The sequence below is a fragment of the Drosophila hydei genome, unplaced genomic scaffold (genome assembly GCF_003285905.1).
Source record: "Drosophila hydei strain 15085-1641.00,03,60 unplaced genomic scaffold, DhydRS2 tig00000339-arrow-arrow-pilon, whole genome shotgun sequence".
Taxonomy (NCBI): Eukaryota; Metazoa; Arthropoda; class Insecta; order Diptera; family Drosophilidae; genus Drosophila; species Drosophila hydei.
In genome coordinates, this window is record NW_022045712.1 from 535,400 (window position 1) to 550,407 (window position 15,008).

At 44.6% G+C, this 15,008-nt stretch overlaps 3 protein-coding genes across 3 annotated transcripts in view; 1 reads left to right on the forward strand and 2 right to left on the reverse strand.

The window, feature by feature from the left end:
• The window catches only part of LOC111596742 (paired box protein Pax-6), a gene marked incomplete at its 3' end in the record, with an annotated part of 47,237 nt that extends 37,781 nt beyond the window's left edge, over positions 1 to 9,456 (forward strand). Inside the window, exons 5-7 of the mRNA XM_030224029.1 lie at positions 6,295 to 6,469; positions 8,176 to 8,890; positions 9,303 to 9,456. Coding sequence (XP_030079889.1) covers positions 6,295 to 6,469; positions 8,176 to 8,890; positions 9,303 to 9,456 — 1,044 coding nt within the window. The remainder of the gene's footprint in view (positions 1 to 6,294; positions 6,470 to 8,175; positions 8,891 to 9,302) is intronic.
• Positions 9,457 to 10,236: 780 nt separating this feature from the next.
• Positions 10,237 to 11,531, reverse strand: LOC111596806. Its single transcript, XM_023311167.2, has one exon. The coding sequence runs from the start codon at positions 11,306 to 11,308 to the stop codon at positions 10,421 to 10,423; it is 888 nt and encodes a 295-aa protein (XP_023166935.2). The 5' UTR covers positions 11,309 to 11,531; the 3' UTR covers positions 10,237 to 10,420.
• Positions 11,532 to 12,461: 930 nt separating this feature from the next.
• LOC111596798 (N-chimaerin) lies at positions 12,462 to 14,551 on the reverse strand. Its single transcript, XM_023311159.2, has 4 exons — positions 14,333 to 14,551; positions 13,127 to 14,275; positions 12,960 to 13,065; positions 12,462 to 12,898 (listed from the first exon to the last, which is right to left on the reverse strand). Exons 1-4 carry the CDS (start codon positions 14,415 to 14,417, stop codon positions 12,721 to 12,723), a joined length of 1,518 nt encoding a protein of 505 aa, XP_023166927.1. The 5' UTR covers positions 14,418 to 14,551; the 3' UTR covers positions 12,462 to 12,720.
• Between the last annotated feature and the right edge of the window lie 457 nt (positions 14,552 to 15,008).

A 15,008-nucleotide genomic window follows, 5' to 3' on the forward strand; every position in this document is an offset into this window, starting at 1 on the left:
GTCACCTGAAAAGAACCAACTCACACTCACACACACACGCACACACACAGCCATGCCACCTCGACCTGCCGCCACATGCTGCATGCAATTTGCACAATTTTGCAGCACGAGTGCGCAAATATTTGTACTTTGCCCAGAGGGCAGGCCCATTGAAAATCTTTGATTGGTTACCAATATTTTAATTATGGGCCACAGTGTGAGCCGCCGTCCCGCCTGACCTTTGTCCGAGTGCAGTCGACCAAGCGAATGTTCCAAATTGGTTTCACGTTCAAGTTTCAAGAGTTTTTTCTTGTTTGTTTCAACTTTCAGCTATATGGAAACTGCTTAAAGTTTATAAGCGAAATTTGTGTGAATCAATCAACTGATTAATCGTTGGATTAAACCGTCCAGCGAGCTTTGACAAATATTCATTAATAAATATTATTTATTATTACTATTATTAATATTAATATTAATATTAATATTAATATTAATATTATTATTATTAATATTATTAATATTATTATTATTATTATTATTAATATTATAATTATTATTGCTGCAATCGTAACTTCAAATAGCCAAAGTCTAGGGCAATCAAGCAGCTTTTTCATTGCTTAAAAGTTTTGTTGAGCTTTCTTATTGATTATAAAAACTCTTTGATCACGCACTATTTATAGTGAAACTTCAAGCTTAGCTGAAGCACGCAAAGCCAAGTTAAGCTTAACATTCAGTTTCAGTGAAGCAAAGTCTTCAAGCCTTACAAAGCACAAGCAGCACAAGCCATCGTAAAGCTTTTTAAATTTAATGCAACCCTTAAGCCTTAAAGGGAGAGTCGTTTAAATGGCTATAATTAAAAAATAATGCTTAATTGTATGTCATTATTGAAGAGAATTAGGTTGAAACCGCTTAACGATTGGCAAAGCTTTTTCTCTATTCTAATATATTCTAATTAGATAATTAATGCATATCATAAAGTTCATTACTAGAGAGCTTACAGCTTAAGGCAAAATGATTTGCTAGAAAAAGCTTTAAGCTTTTTAAATAAAGGCTTTCTTTAAGCAGCTTTTACCATGCACTTCTGCAATTCGAATGCTGTCAGCTTTAAGCTGGCTACAAAAGCACATATCCAACACTGAAAGAGCTTTAAGTTCGATTAGAAAACTCTTTGTCATATCCAATCAGCATTAACTGTGAACAAGCGTTATCTCAACTAATCCATATCTAAATGACGTTGTATTTACTGCTTGCCGCACGCCCCCTTTAAGGATTCGTGCTGGTTCAATAGATCAAATGCGTTTGCCTTCAGACAAGTGGGCGTGGCAGTGGGCAGTGGGCACTGGGCAGTGGGCATTGGGCAGTGTCCAGCGAAGCGCATCCAAACGATAGTGTGTCTGGCGAGCACTTGAGCAATTCGACCAAGGCTCGAGACCATCCCAAAAGCTGGCCTTGAGCTCGCGCCGAGACGAGCGGCGTCCACTGGCTGGCAAAAAAAGGGGCGTTTCGGAACGTTGCAGCCCATAAAAGTGAGCGTCGGCAAACCAAAGTTCAATAATAATAAATTTTCAATCAGCAAATTGACATTGTGATTCTCAACGTATTTGTGTGGGCGGTGGGCGATGGGTGTGGCATATGGTCAAGTAATCATTTAGCCAAAGCTGTTATCTATATTAAACTCATCTAACTGCCTAGCAAGAGTAAGCGAGAGAGAGAGAGAGAGAGAGGGCAGATCAATTGCTTTGATTTTCTCTGCTGGAAAATGATGAAAATCAAATAATTGCAAAAATAAATTTAATAAAAAATAAAATTTAATAACAATTCACAGTAATTTTGTGAAATATTTGCGAATTCTTTGCATTTCGAGTTCACTTACTTTGCGCCAGGTGGCAATGCTTCAGTGACATGCACTCGTCCGGCTGTTAGGAGCTGTTGTTAAGTGTAACTGCTGATTTAACAAGCAGATAAATTAAAAAAGGCCTTTGACACAAATGCAGAAATGAAGACTGAAAACTGAAGACTTGAAATCGAACATATATATATATATATATATATATATATATACTCTAATACAGCCGCCCACTGGTAGGCAGGGCAAATGCGAAATATATCCAAGTCTCTAATCTCTCATAATCAATGTGTTTTAGTCAAGTTGGCTAATTAGCTTTAACTTAAAGTAAAGCACAGCAGCTCTTTAAAGCATTTCTAGGCACAGCTGAATGAGTTCCAGTTGGTGTTATGCACGAATCCAATTGGAATCCAGTTGGATTGCTTACACAAAGCCAGCTTAGAGTAGGTAAAAAACGAATAGGCAGAGCAGGCAAAAGCACTGGCACTCGCTCTCTCTCTCTCTCTCTCTCTCTCTGTCTCTCTCGCACACACACACACTGTAAGGCATAGGCAACGAGTTTCCGTTTTGGGGCAAATTTATGGCATTTCCTATTTTGATTTCCGCACTCAAAATGGACGCTCGAATGAGGGACGACAGCTCGTTGGCTGCTATCATAATGAGAATTGAATTTGCATGGAAATGAACGTTGGCCAAATGGCAGGAGGCGAGCGGGCGGGCGGACGGTAGCGACGAGGCAGAGCTTGTCGCATGTTGCATGCAGCAGCGCCAAATTGCAAAATGATATAATTCAATGAGAGTTGATTAAATTATCAGTGCTCGCAGCAGCTTGTAACGAGCCAGGGGCACGGCTGGCTGAGGGGAGCTACGGGGGCAGCCTAGGAGCATTTGGTGACATGGCCAGCACAGATGCAGGCCCCACAGTAGCAGCAGCAGCAGCAGCAGCAAATTGGGTGTTGTTGCTGTTGCTGTTGCTGTTGCTTGTGTGCCTTGTTAATGAAATTTTCCGCTCCTTTGGCAGACGTTTGTTTACATGACACTGTGTGTGTGTGTGTGTGTGTGTGTGTGTGTGTTGCTGCTCTTGCTATTTATTATTGCAAATTGTTGCTGCCGCTGATGCCGATGCTGCTGCTGCTGCTGCGCCTTTTGTCTGTTGTTGCAACTGATGATGATGACGTTGACGTTGCATGATGAAATAACAAACCGGATTAATTTGATTTCGTTCGCCCCGAGCCCCAAGCAAAGGTAAGGCCAAAGGCAAAGGCAAAGGCAAAGGTAAGACGAGGCGGGGCTTTTCTGCACTGCCCAACTGCCACGCCCCAAGAACTCTTCAGTGCAACTCGTGCTGCACTCGCTGCATGTGTGCGCCTGTCTCCGTATGTGTAAATTAATTTATCAGTAGTTGGCAGCCCAGGCCATGCTGTTCCGTTCCGTTCCGTTCCGTTACGTTCCGTTCCGTTGTTATGCGAGTGGTAATCCTACAGCCAACTCGAACACCATCGATCCAATTCCCATAAGTGTTCTTCACTTAACCGAACACTGAAGGCACTTCCACGCGCAGTTCTCCACATGACTAACCCACTGATACCCTGTAAATGGAATGCATGCAGAACAAAAGTCTTATCATAATCAATCAAAGTTCTATATAATCTTAGGCAGGTTACACGACTATAAACTACCTTCAAAAAATTGTACAGCTTTCACAGTGAATAAATGGTTTTCGAGCTACTTATGAGCTGAGACTTTCAGTTGTTTCATTCCAAGTTGTTTGAGTTTCTTCAGAATACCAGATATCGATAACTCACATAGTTAATATTGCATTGAAATAGAATGAAATTCAAGTTTAAGCTTAGCTGAGATGTTTCATTCTCATGTTGTTTCATTTCATTCTGTTTCATTTTTCATAAATCTGAAAATTAAATTATGGAAACGAACTAAATAAATATTCAAGCGTGTATGAGCATAATGGAAAAGAAACCAATGACGTTCCATTCCATTTCATTCCGCTTGCAAAAGCAGCTTCAAATAAGATATTATAAAATACATTAGCTACAGCTATGCATTTACTCAGCTCTCATAGTGTTCTATTCCATTTCGTTCCACTTGCAAATCATTATAAAAGCTCGAAATATTTAGGGCAAATATATGCTTTGTTCGCCATAAAGTTACTCACAAAAAGGATTTAGCTTATGCGCTGTTCCATTCCATATCGTTTCCTTTGCACAAAATGACAGAGGATTATAGAATAGGCTTTGCTTGGCATTAAGTGCCTTACGAACTAGTTTTTACGGCACAATTAAACCCGTTGTTCCATTCCGTTGCGTTCCACTCCGGGCACTCGGCCAAAATTGCGGCTTTTCAGCCACCAAATTTACTGGGCTGCAACGAAGCGCACTGAGTGGCTGCCAGCCATTCGCTGGGCCCTGCCAATTTCTCAGCTGCCCGAAAATATGAGCCAAGTTGTCAGTTGTAGGAACCTACCACCCACTGAACCCAGCCAGCCCCTAGGCTTGCCCACCTCAATAAATCATGCGATATCTGGAAATATTCTTATATAGTTCGAATGCGTAGGCAGCTACTGGCCAAGCTGGCAGCAGCGAAAGCCAAACCACTTTATCTTCGTTTACAGTGGCTGACGCCACCCTCAGCCCCACTGAATCTGCCCCTGCTTTGCCCTCAGTTGCGATTTGTTCAATCGCTCAGCTTTCGTGGCCGTCTCTCTGTGTTTTTTTCTTATTTTCTTTTGCCTTGTCTTTGGCCCTTGCCAAAAAGAATTTCAGCAAAAATGTCGCCACATTGCTTTTGCAGCCTTTACCAACACTGGCTGAGGGTTCCCGCTCGCTCTTTGCATGCCAACCTATTTTGCATATTTTGCTTTTTATTATAAATTTTCATTTTGCTTTCTCTACTTGCCAGCCACTTCTGTCGCGTCGATTTCACTTTGCTGGGCAATCTCTTGGGCATCCCCCCGCACCCAACCCCCAACCCCCAGCCCCTCTTCGCCTTCTGGTGCGCTGCGTCTCGCACATGACTAATAGCAGAACTAAACGATTTGATGGACCAGAAAAATGATGACTTCTTTTTGGGTACACAGCGAACAGTTCTGGCTGGGGGGTTGGCTGACTTCCTGCGAGGGTTGCTAAGTCAAAGTTAAATCCTTTGCTTTGACTCTGCATACATATATATGAGAGCAGATAGACAGGGCGAGAGAGGAAGGGCGGGTGTGCTCATCGTTTGCGTGTGGCAAATCCTTTTATTGTGACAGTTGTTGTTGTCGCCCTTTTGTGATCAACATTTAATGTTTTCTTATTATTATTGTCAGGCTCTGCATGAAAATCGGTTTAATGTTTCGGAAGATAATCTAATTTGGTCACTTATATGCGAATATGTATATTATTTGCTATTATGTGTGTGTGCACGCAGCTCCCCCTCCCACGCCCTCTCGGGCCGAGGGTCCTTTACGGTCCGAGAGTGTATTAGCATTTCGAATAGATTCCATTTACATTTTTTCAATTTCAATGGGTTTTTTATTTAATAATTCGCAATTTGCATCACATTTAACAACAGCTGCAACATGGTGAGGCGCCACCGCGCCCTACAAACGGCCAATGACCAAAGACTTCAAATGCCCCCACCTACGGCACCCCACGCCATATGGCGCCTCTACTAGACCCTATCTGTAGCACTAGTTGACATAGCAATCGAGTCACACGACTCGCCTGCCAATGAAGTGGATCAACTTTGTCCTAAAGCCACTTTCTCTTAAATACAGGGTATATGCACACACTATATGCATCTCGACCTAATCATAGGGCATATGAAATGTGCTTCATTTCAAGCTAAACTCCATATATGTAACTCTAATTGGTATGCTAAGCATTGGAGTCTTAGCCTCACCAGTCTAACCTAACCTGGCCTAAACTGCAATGGTTTCCTTGAGCCTAGAGGATGTGTCCTTATTGATTTATCATTCAAGTTTGTGAACTTATTCAAACGTGGGCATTCAATTAGCAATGGGCTAGTGGCAATGCTTGCGAAAGGCAGCTGCGGTACACCTGAGCTGGAGGCAGACGCACTGACTGACTCAGAGTCCATCCGTTCGTCCTTTCAACCGTTCATCCATCCATCCATCCGTCCGTCTGTTCGTTTATCCATCCATCCATCCATCCATCCATCCGTCCGTCTGTCCGTTCATCCGTTCATCCATCCATCCATCCATCCATACGTCCATCCGTCCATAATAAAAGCTAATCCTGAATGCCACTTCCTCCTGAGGAAGTCAGAGTATGGGTCATATTTCCTATCAAATACAACCAAAACTTCCTTTATCTATGTTTCATGTGTAAGCTTGTATCATTTCTGTCTCAAACCAATCGAAACAGAAACTCGAAGCGCTAACGATCTATATCTAAGCTCAAATCTTGATCCGAAGTGACCTAACACATCTGAATTTTCTGTTGGCTTTGCAGGTTTGGTTCCAGAATCGTCGCGCCAAATGGCGCAAAACCGAGAAGGTCTGGGGCGGCAGCACGATTATGGCCGAGTATGGTCTGTACGGAGCTATGGTCAGGCACTCGCTGCCGTTGCCAGAGACGATACTCAAGTCGGCCAAGGACAACGATGCGGTGGCACCCTGGCTACTAGGTATGGAACAGAAATGTAAATGCAACAATCATATCGAACTATCTTAACTAAACAAGTCTGAATGTCCCTGCCCCGCCCCGCTCCAGTCACTGCCCCAGCCCCAGCCCCCGGCCAGGCCCTGCACTTTGTAAGTCGACGGACTTAATTGAATTTTGAGCGAGACAAAGGGCAGCAGCTCGGGGATTATAAAATGAGATATATAGTGCGTAGCGCTGAACTTCAGATGTCCTTCAATCGAAATTGTGAGCATATTTGGCGTGCATGTCCTGCCAGCCAGGACGCATCTTTGTGCCCTTACCCCCCACCCCGACGCCTCTCTCCACCCTCACCCCCTTTATCTGCGGCTCTTTATTTGTCGTCATATGTTGCGCGCATTTCTTTGGCTGCCTCGAAATGACTTTGCGGATTAGCGAGGCGCACTGAGAGTGGGGGTTGGGCGGGCTGCGGGGGTTGCGGGTGGCAGCGCCTTACCCTTAACAAGTGCTTGTCGGTGGTTGGCATTGGTTTGACTTGCGTTTTGGCCTTTTATTTGTTAATAATCGCTTAATAAATGCAAAATGCACACGCCAAGGGTGAGTCTGGCAGGGATTGGGGTGGGGGTTGGGGTTGGGGTTGGGGTTACAGCTTTAATTTGGCATTTATCGTTTATCTATTCGCATTGTGAGAACTGCAGGTTTTATTGGCACTTGGGCCGTTGCCTTCGAACAACCCCCGCCCCTGGGCAACCCTTAGCTCTGATAATGCTTTGGGTGTTTCGCAAATTAATTCCCAAGTAGCGGCGGGGCCGGACCGGGCCGCGCCTTAAGTGGCTTAACAGCTCAGCCTTGAGGTTACTCTATTTGCGTTCCGCTTGGCCCTCTCCCTTTTTTAATTAAGTATCTGTATGTCAAATTAGTTGGCAATTGATGAGAGCCCAACCAGTTAATATGCTCAAAATGCTGACAGCCAAGCGCTGATCAGATAACAACTTTCACAGAGATTCGCTGGGCATGGCCAGAGTCAGCTCTCAGCCATATGCTGCATATGCGAAACTCGAACCATCTGTTCCGGCTGTTCAGCTACGCCAACTCCCACTGGCACCGGTTGGAAACGAATGCCAAAGGCCACTCCAGCTGTAGCCGAGCTTAATCTACACTTGAAGAAGCAGCGCAGGAGACATTGAAAGCTCTCATAGATCATTACACTTAAAGCTCTCAGTTAACTAGTTCGATTCCCATTGAGCTTTTAATGTGCTTAAAGTTTACAGCAATAAATGTGATCATTAAAGCTTGTCTTGAAAGCGCCAGCAAAGCTTTAAGCTTTGTGTGAAGTTGTTATATGTGCAACTGTCTAGTCTGTAAGTGGCATATAAGAGCTAACTGTAAGCTCTCTATCTCTTTGTAGCTGCTACATCCATAACATCTCATAAGCTCGACTCTGCTGGCAAGCTTCCAGCTCAAACTCATATAGCTTTTTTTAAGTATTTTCATACGAAGCTTGCTTTAGTTGCTCTATCAGTTTTAGCTAAGCTTTCCCATGCTTTGCTTTCTGCTCTTGTCATTCATAAGCTTCTATAAAGAAGAAAAAGCTCCTTGAAAGTTCATTCTGCAAAGCTTTTATGCCCTGCTTCAACACTCACTCTTAAGCTACAAATGCTTAATAACTAAATATACTAAAAAGCTTCATCTCTCTCTCTCTCTCTCTGTCTCTCTTTCTCTCTCTCGTAGGCATGCATCGGAAATCGATTGAGGCGCAATCGACGCTGAAGGACGACTCTGGCGTCAGCGATCATGAAGACTCAGCCGGCTCCAAGTCCGTGCACTCGGATGAACTGCGCTCGCATTCGCGCGCGCTCAGCTCGTCGACGGAGTCCTTGAACGTGGTCAGTCCGGCGCCCAGCAGCTGCCCGACGAACGCCTCCAATGCGCCGCCCACGTCGACGACGCCGCATGGCAGCAGCGGCTATGCGGCAGCCTCATCGGCGGCAACCACGCCCACAGGCGCCACCACCAACAGCTCCGGATCGCCGCACATTGAGCTCAGCTCGCCATCGCCCTCGCAGCAACAGCAACTCCAGCAGCAGCAGCAACAGCAACAGCAGCAGCAGCAACTCCAACAGCAGCAACAGTTGCTCCAACAGCAGCCGCCGCCCGCACAGCTTTATGCAGTTGCCACGCCCAGCTACCATCCGCTGCTGGATGCGGCAAATGCAGCAGGCGCCGGCGCCGCAGCCTCTAGCAAGGATTTCCATATGATAATGAACACAGCCGTGGCCGCAGCTGCAGCAGCAGCTCAACATCAGCAACAGCAGCAGCAACAGCAGCAGCAGCAACAGCAGCAGCAGCAACAGCAGCAACAGCAACAGCAGCAACTGCATGCGCAGCACTTGTCAGCAGCAGCTGCTGCTGCAGCACTCATGGAGCACGATCCGGATGCGTTTAGGTAAGCTTTGGCGGATTAATCTCTGATCTTTGATATCTGATCTTTGATCTATGATCTTTGATTTTTGATCTGTGATCTTTGATCTCTGATCTCTGATCTCTGATTTCTGATTTCTGATTTCTGATCTCTGATCTCTAATCTCTAATCTCTAATCTCTAATCTCTGATCTCTGATTTCTGATCTCTGATCTCTAATCTCTAATCTCTAATCTCTAATCTCTGATCTCTGATCTCTGATCTCTGATCTCTGATCTCTGATCTCTGATCTCTGATCTCCGATCTCTGATCTCTGATTTCTGATTTCTGATTTCTGATCTCTGATCTCTAATCTCTAATCTCTAATCTCTAATCTCTGATCTCTGATCTCTGATCTCTAATCTCTAATCTCTAATCTCTCATCTCTAATCGCACAGAAACAACTCGATCGCCTGTCTGCGTGCCAAGGCGCAGGAGCACCAGGCGCGGCTGCTCAACAACGGCGGACTCTTTCTGCAGGTGCGCAGCTTTGCACAGGCTCAGGCGCAGGCACAGTGTGATATGCTCAAGGAGCGCAGCAACAACAGCAGCAGCAACAACAACAACAACAACAACAACAACAGCAACAGCAGCGGCAGCAGCAGCGCCTATCAAATGCTGCAGCTGCAGCAGACGGTGGCAACTGCTGTGGCGCCCATCAAGATGGAGCTGACCTCTGTGGGCGGCGGTAGCCACGCCCACAGCGACAATGTCTGACATGCAGCAGCAGCAGCAGCAGCAGCGGCAGCGCTGCCAGATCGCTTTCAGCAGCATTTGTAGCTGAACAAAAAAAGCAAATCAATCCAAAAAATCTGAAAGAAAAACAAAGCAAATATATAAGAAACAATTTTTTTTATAGACTTAAACTATTTATTCGTCATGCTTAATCCAAAAAAAAAAAAAAAAAAAAAAAAAAAAGAAATCAATTATTGTCATGTGTAATCCATATATGATATGATATATGAGTAAGTTTCGTTTAGCTCCTAAGTGTCACAAATGTAATATTTTTTAATAAACGCATTATCCACATGTCTGCATTTTCATTTTAATTTCCATTTACATTTTACCAATGCGAAAATTGTTCGACTCGCAAAATAGCCGTTAATGCCAGCGTTGCCAGCTGTTGTTAAGCGTTTGGCCGCTTGTGCAACTGTTATACATGACTGCATTGACACATAGATGGCGCTAATGTGCGCGCCTGCTGTGTGTCGCAGCAGCCAGCCGCTGTTAGGCAATTCGAGAAATAAATTCAACACGAACTATATATACCCTGTATAATTAGAACCATACATAGAAAGATATTAAAACAGTATTCTCTTTAATTGACGAACTTAATATGAAAACCGAAGTATTGAGCCTAGTGTCGGGGTATTTTCGCAGCAGAGAATTAGTACTGTATGAAGGTATATATAAAAATTGTAACATGGTAAAAAATTTAACCCGAAATCCGTTCGAAATCCGACACGAAACTACTACATAAGCCCACACCCGCACACAACCATACCACCACGCGCACTCACTCGTTCATAATGAGCCGCAGGAAGCGACGGTAATCGATCTGCTTTTTGGAATTGACCATGGTCCGCGTAAGGGCCGCCAGCTCGGCGACGCTGAAACGATCGCCGGTCTGATTGAGCAGCTCCAGCAGCCTTTCGGCCGTCACGTAGCCCGTATTGCGCCCATCGAGCCGTCGCAGCGCCCGTATGAAATCGTCCCGCTTCTGCATGTCCATGTGGCAGGCATTGTCGCCCAGCGCCGACAGATAGAGGCGCGCCTGCAGCAGCCTGTCGGCCAGCTCGCTGTCCTCGACGAACAAGGCCTCCATGAGTGCCACATAGTTGACATTGCCGCTCGCATCCTTCATGGTGTCGAGCAGCGCGCACGCGTCCGTCTCGTTCAGCCGCTCGGCAACAGTGGTCAGGATGCGCTGCAGCTGGGCGTAGGGCAGCATGCCCGTGCCACGCATATCGCAGCAGCTCAGCCCATTGATCATCACCTTGGCGCTGGGAATTTCGTTCGCCTGGCTCAGCTCACAGTAGATGCTCAGTACCAGCTCGAAGCTGACGCGTGTCGGCGGCTTCACCTGCGGAAAGCGCAGCAGACGCTGCACCAGGCACGCCTTCAGATGCGACTCCTTGAAGCTGACGCCCATCGCGCGCAGACACTCGGACACGTTCAGTATGTCTATGGACTGGTTGCCATTGGTTCGCACGAACAGCTGATACGTGTCGCGCAGCTTCGACACTTGCGGCAGCTGTGGCAGCAGCTCGGCACAGGTCCAGAAATGGCTTACCTTATAGGGGTGCTCGCTATGGTGACCTACGCAGCCGCCACCGGCACAGCCACAGCTGCCAGCTAACCTCCGGCCTGAGCTGCCATCAAATTTTTTGCCCGTCGTCTGCATTTTGGACAGCAATTTGTTTGCTGTTTCTATTAGCTCTTTACTTCCTCTTCTCCCACTTCCTCACCTTCTTCTTCTTGTTAGTTGCTTTTCACTGTGGCGCTTTGTGTTGTGTTTGTGTTCCTTTGTAATTTATTTCTTTTAAAAGTTTTGCTTACAAATTTTTGAGAGTTCGGAATTTTGATATCTACACGAAAGTGGAATGATCCTCGGGCTTAGCTCTGGAGCCACTTCTTCGATTTGTTAGTCAAGGCCCACTAGACGCAAAAGATGTGAAGCACAAAAGTTGCTCGAATTCGAATTCGAATTCCTTTGACTGAGCTCCTTGAGCTGAACAAACATTTAAGTTATGCAATATTTTCGAATTCGAATTCGATATCGAATTAAGTACTCGGTAGTTGAGTTAAACTTCAATAAATCTTAGTTCCAGTTATAAAGTAAATTTTTAGATTCGAAATCGAATTCGAACTCGAATTTAAATTCGTAGTCGAATTCGTTTTCAAGTGAGGCAAGAATCTTGAATACAAAATACAAAAAATAGCAATTCGAAGTTCATTTCGATTTCGAATTAAACATTTAACATTTCCTTTGACAAATTAAACAAAAATGCAGAACATTTTAAATACAAACAATAAACATTTGAAGTATATAAGAATTCGAATTCGAATTCGAATTCTGTTGCCTTGAATTCAGTCAAATTGAGTTATTAAAGAAAACTTTTCATATAGAATTGCGTTTTTCTAAGATTTTAAGACTTTAGATTAACCGGAAAAACAGTTAGTTTTAACCTAATAAAACTTAGTTCTTGGCTATATGACATCCGTTCCATATGCTTTAACATAATATTATAATATAATGATATAATTGAAACATTCGATTGGCTCGAGTTACGATTCAAAGTTTGATTTTCATTAATTCGAACTTATGGCTAACCTAGCTTAGTACAATGTATAATGTATAATGTATAATGTATAATGTATAATATAAATATATAAACATTTGATTTCTGACATCGTTTTATTGGCCTAAAAACATTTGAAAGTATATTTCCATAAGATTTGTTGGTAAATTCGTACGTTAATCCCTACAACATTCAATACTAATTCCAAAGAAGAATCAAAACTATTTTCAATGTGTGTATAAATAGTATCGTTTGGTATGCTCTACATATATATAAATATATATATATATGTGGAAGGCTTGTTAATACATATATAAGTCTATTTAGAGTCTAGATTTTTGGTGATTGCATCGAGGATGCGGCAAAATGTTGTCTCCTTTTCATGTTTTCATAAATAAATAAACGCTTAGCTAAAGTGTTAAGACTAATTAAGGATTCCAATTAGAAAGAGATGGACTGAGATATGGATATGGATATGAAAGAGACAGCGCGTGTCGGTTGCGGAAGATGTGGCTCACTGCTTCTTCGTGCTGGAGGCAAAGATCTTCTCGCAGTGTGTGATCAGCGAGGAGAGCATGAAGATCTCCTCCGTGAGATTAGTCATATGCTGGGGCGTGGCAATGAGTGTGGGCGCAAATACAGTAGCCAGATTGTGCTCATTCATCTTGTTGACGGCATAGTGCGAAGCAACGCTGCAAAAGGCAGAAAGATTGCTATGAAAGATCTATGATTGGGGCACAATATTCGTTTTACCGCTTCAGATGCTCCAGCATGTATTGCAGGCAGTTGAAATGCGCAGGCGGCAGTCGACGCACTGCTTCCGCCATGAGCTGCAGCTGTTCCGCGGGCAATGCATTGCCTGGAAGGGACATTCAAGTTATTATGATCTCCAAATTGCAACTCAGTCGCTGGCTACTTACGACCGGCAGCCATGAAGCTGGGATACGCCTGGAACGTGATCAGCGGCACGGGCAGCAGGCGCAGATACAGCTTTAAGGTGCCCGCAATGACATTGACATTGCCATAGGCCCCCTCGGACATGTCCGTCTTCTCGCCATCGCGATCCAGGGCTAGTTTCAGAGCATCGATCTCATCGGCAAAGCCGGAGACGCGGTAGATGCCCTCTTGAAGCATGCCACGCGCTTCCACCTCCTCCACACAGCGGCGCACCACAAAAGGGATGTTGCACTGATGTAGCTGCACCATGGTGGTCAGATCAGTGCCAAACACTCCCCGTATGCACTTCAGATCGGGCACACACTTTGGCGGCACCAGCTCCGAGCATTTGTTGTGCGCCATAAACCCGCACGCATCGCATTTGACGCCCTGTGCCGTGAAGCCCCACAAAAAGTTGGCACAAAACTCACACCAGTTCAGTCCCTTGAACGTGTGCACCTTGAAATTATGCGGCTTCTCATATACAAGTGGCATGGGATCTTGTTGTGGCAGCAGCTGCTGCTCCTCCTCCTCCTCCTCCTGCTGCTGCTGCTGCTGTTGCGCCTGCGGCTGACTGTCCTTAATGGACGTAATTGTGGGTGCTGCATCAGATGTGTCCACACTTGCCGATTTGCCCAGCTCATTGGAGAGCGCGCGCAGCTTGCGACGATTCAGAGTCATGTATGGACTCTGCTGGTAACAGTTTTTGGTTTGCTGATTTATCTGCTGTATAATGGGGCTGGCATATAGCTGCATATGGAAATTGATCAGGCCATCGGCGACCATCTCATGGACTGTCTCATAATGTTTGTCTTGTTCGCGCAAATGATGCCCGCTGCCCGGCTTGTGGAAGACTTTGAAGTGTTTGCAGCGTTTGTTGAAGCGCACGCTCAGCGTATAGTAGCCATCCGTTTTGGGGCTGCGCCGCACCAGGTAGCTACCATCGGTGGCATTTGCCAGTATCTGCTCCGCTTCCAGGTGTCCCATCACGCCATGATACTCGCTGCCATAGAGACGCACCGCCTGGCTATTGTCTTCGACGGCGTCGGCGGTGCTGTTGGCTGGTGGCAGAGGAAGGGTGCGCTGGCAGCGCACAGGATGCGGTGCCGGTGCGTCCAATTGTATTTTATACACTGCAATCAATTGCAGCCAATCAATAGATTGCATAGATTCAACAAATTGCAACTTACATTCGGGCTTCCAAACCTTTTGCACTGGCGAACTGGGCTCACCCCCTCCTGCCAGTGTGGCGACAACGCCAGCTATTTTCGACATGACTTAAAAAGAAGGCGCAACTAAAGTAAAATAAAACAACGCTAGGCGCTAATTAAGGAAAACCAGTTGAGCACTGTTTCAAATCCATAAAGCTTAAATCGAATGCAACATATTTGCTTTTGTTTATTTCTATACTGTGGCTTGGGCAGTGTGACCGGTAGCTGACGAATTAAAAAATACCAATAAAATACCACAGCTATATAATGCGGCTCACATTGGCTATACCAACAACTTGACAATGCATTGACTTGCTTTTATTTAATAGACACTGCCTATTATTAATATTTTTTATTTCCTCAACACATAACACAAATCACTGCATGAAATTGATTTGGAAAATTATTTTTTTTTAGCTCTAGCAAGTTCATATTTAACACTTACGGTGACCACGCCTACACAAAGCTCAATGCTACAGAACTGCATTTTCAACTTTTCTTTTCGGCTCAATAAATACTTTTAAAATTTGTATAACAAATTATTAAAAAGGCAACTAATTGTTTCATATGTTTTTAATAACTTTAAGTACGTTTCTTTTGTAAAAAGATCTACTTTCATTCGTTTCAATCATTAAATATATATTATTAAATTATT

Bases quoted from the DNA above. Each gene is read 5' to 3' on its own strand.
- LOC111596806 (XM_023311167.2), bottom strand. From the start codon at position 11,308: ATGCAGACGACGGGCAAAAAATTTGATGGCAGCTCAGGCCGGAGGTTA.
- LOC111596798 (XM_023311159.2), bottom strand. From the start codon at position 14,417: ATGTCGAAAATAGCTGGCGTTGTCGCCACACTGGCAGGAGGGGGTGAG. The intron at 14,276-14,332 runs GTAAGTTGCAAT...AATTGATTGCAG, and splicing joins AAAGGTTTGGAAGCCCGAAT to TGTATAAAATACAATTGGAC. The intron at 12,899-12,959 runs GTAAAACGAATA...TGCCTTTTGCAG, and splicing joins ATGCTGGAGCATCTGAAGCG to CGTTGCTTCGCACTATGCCG.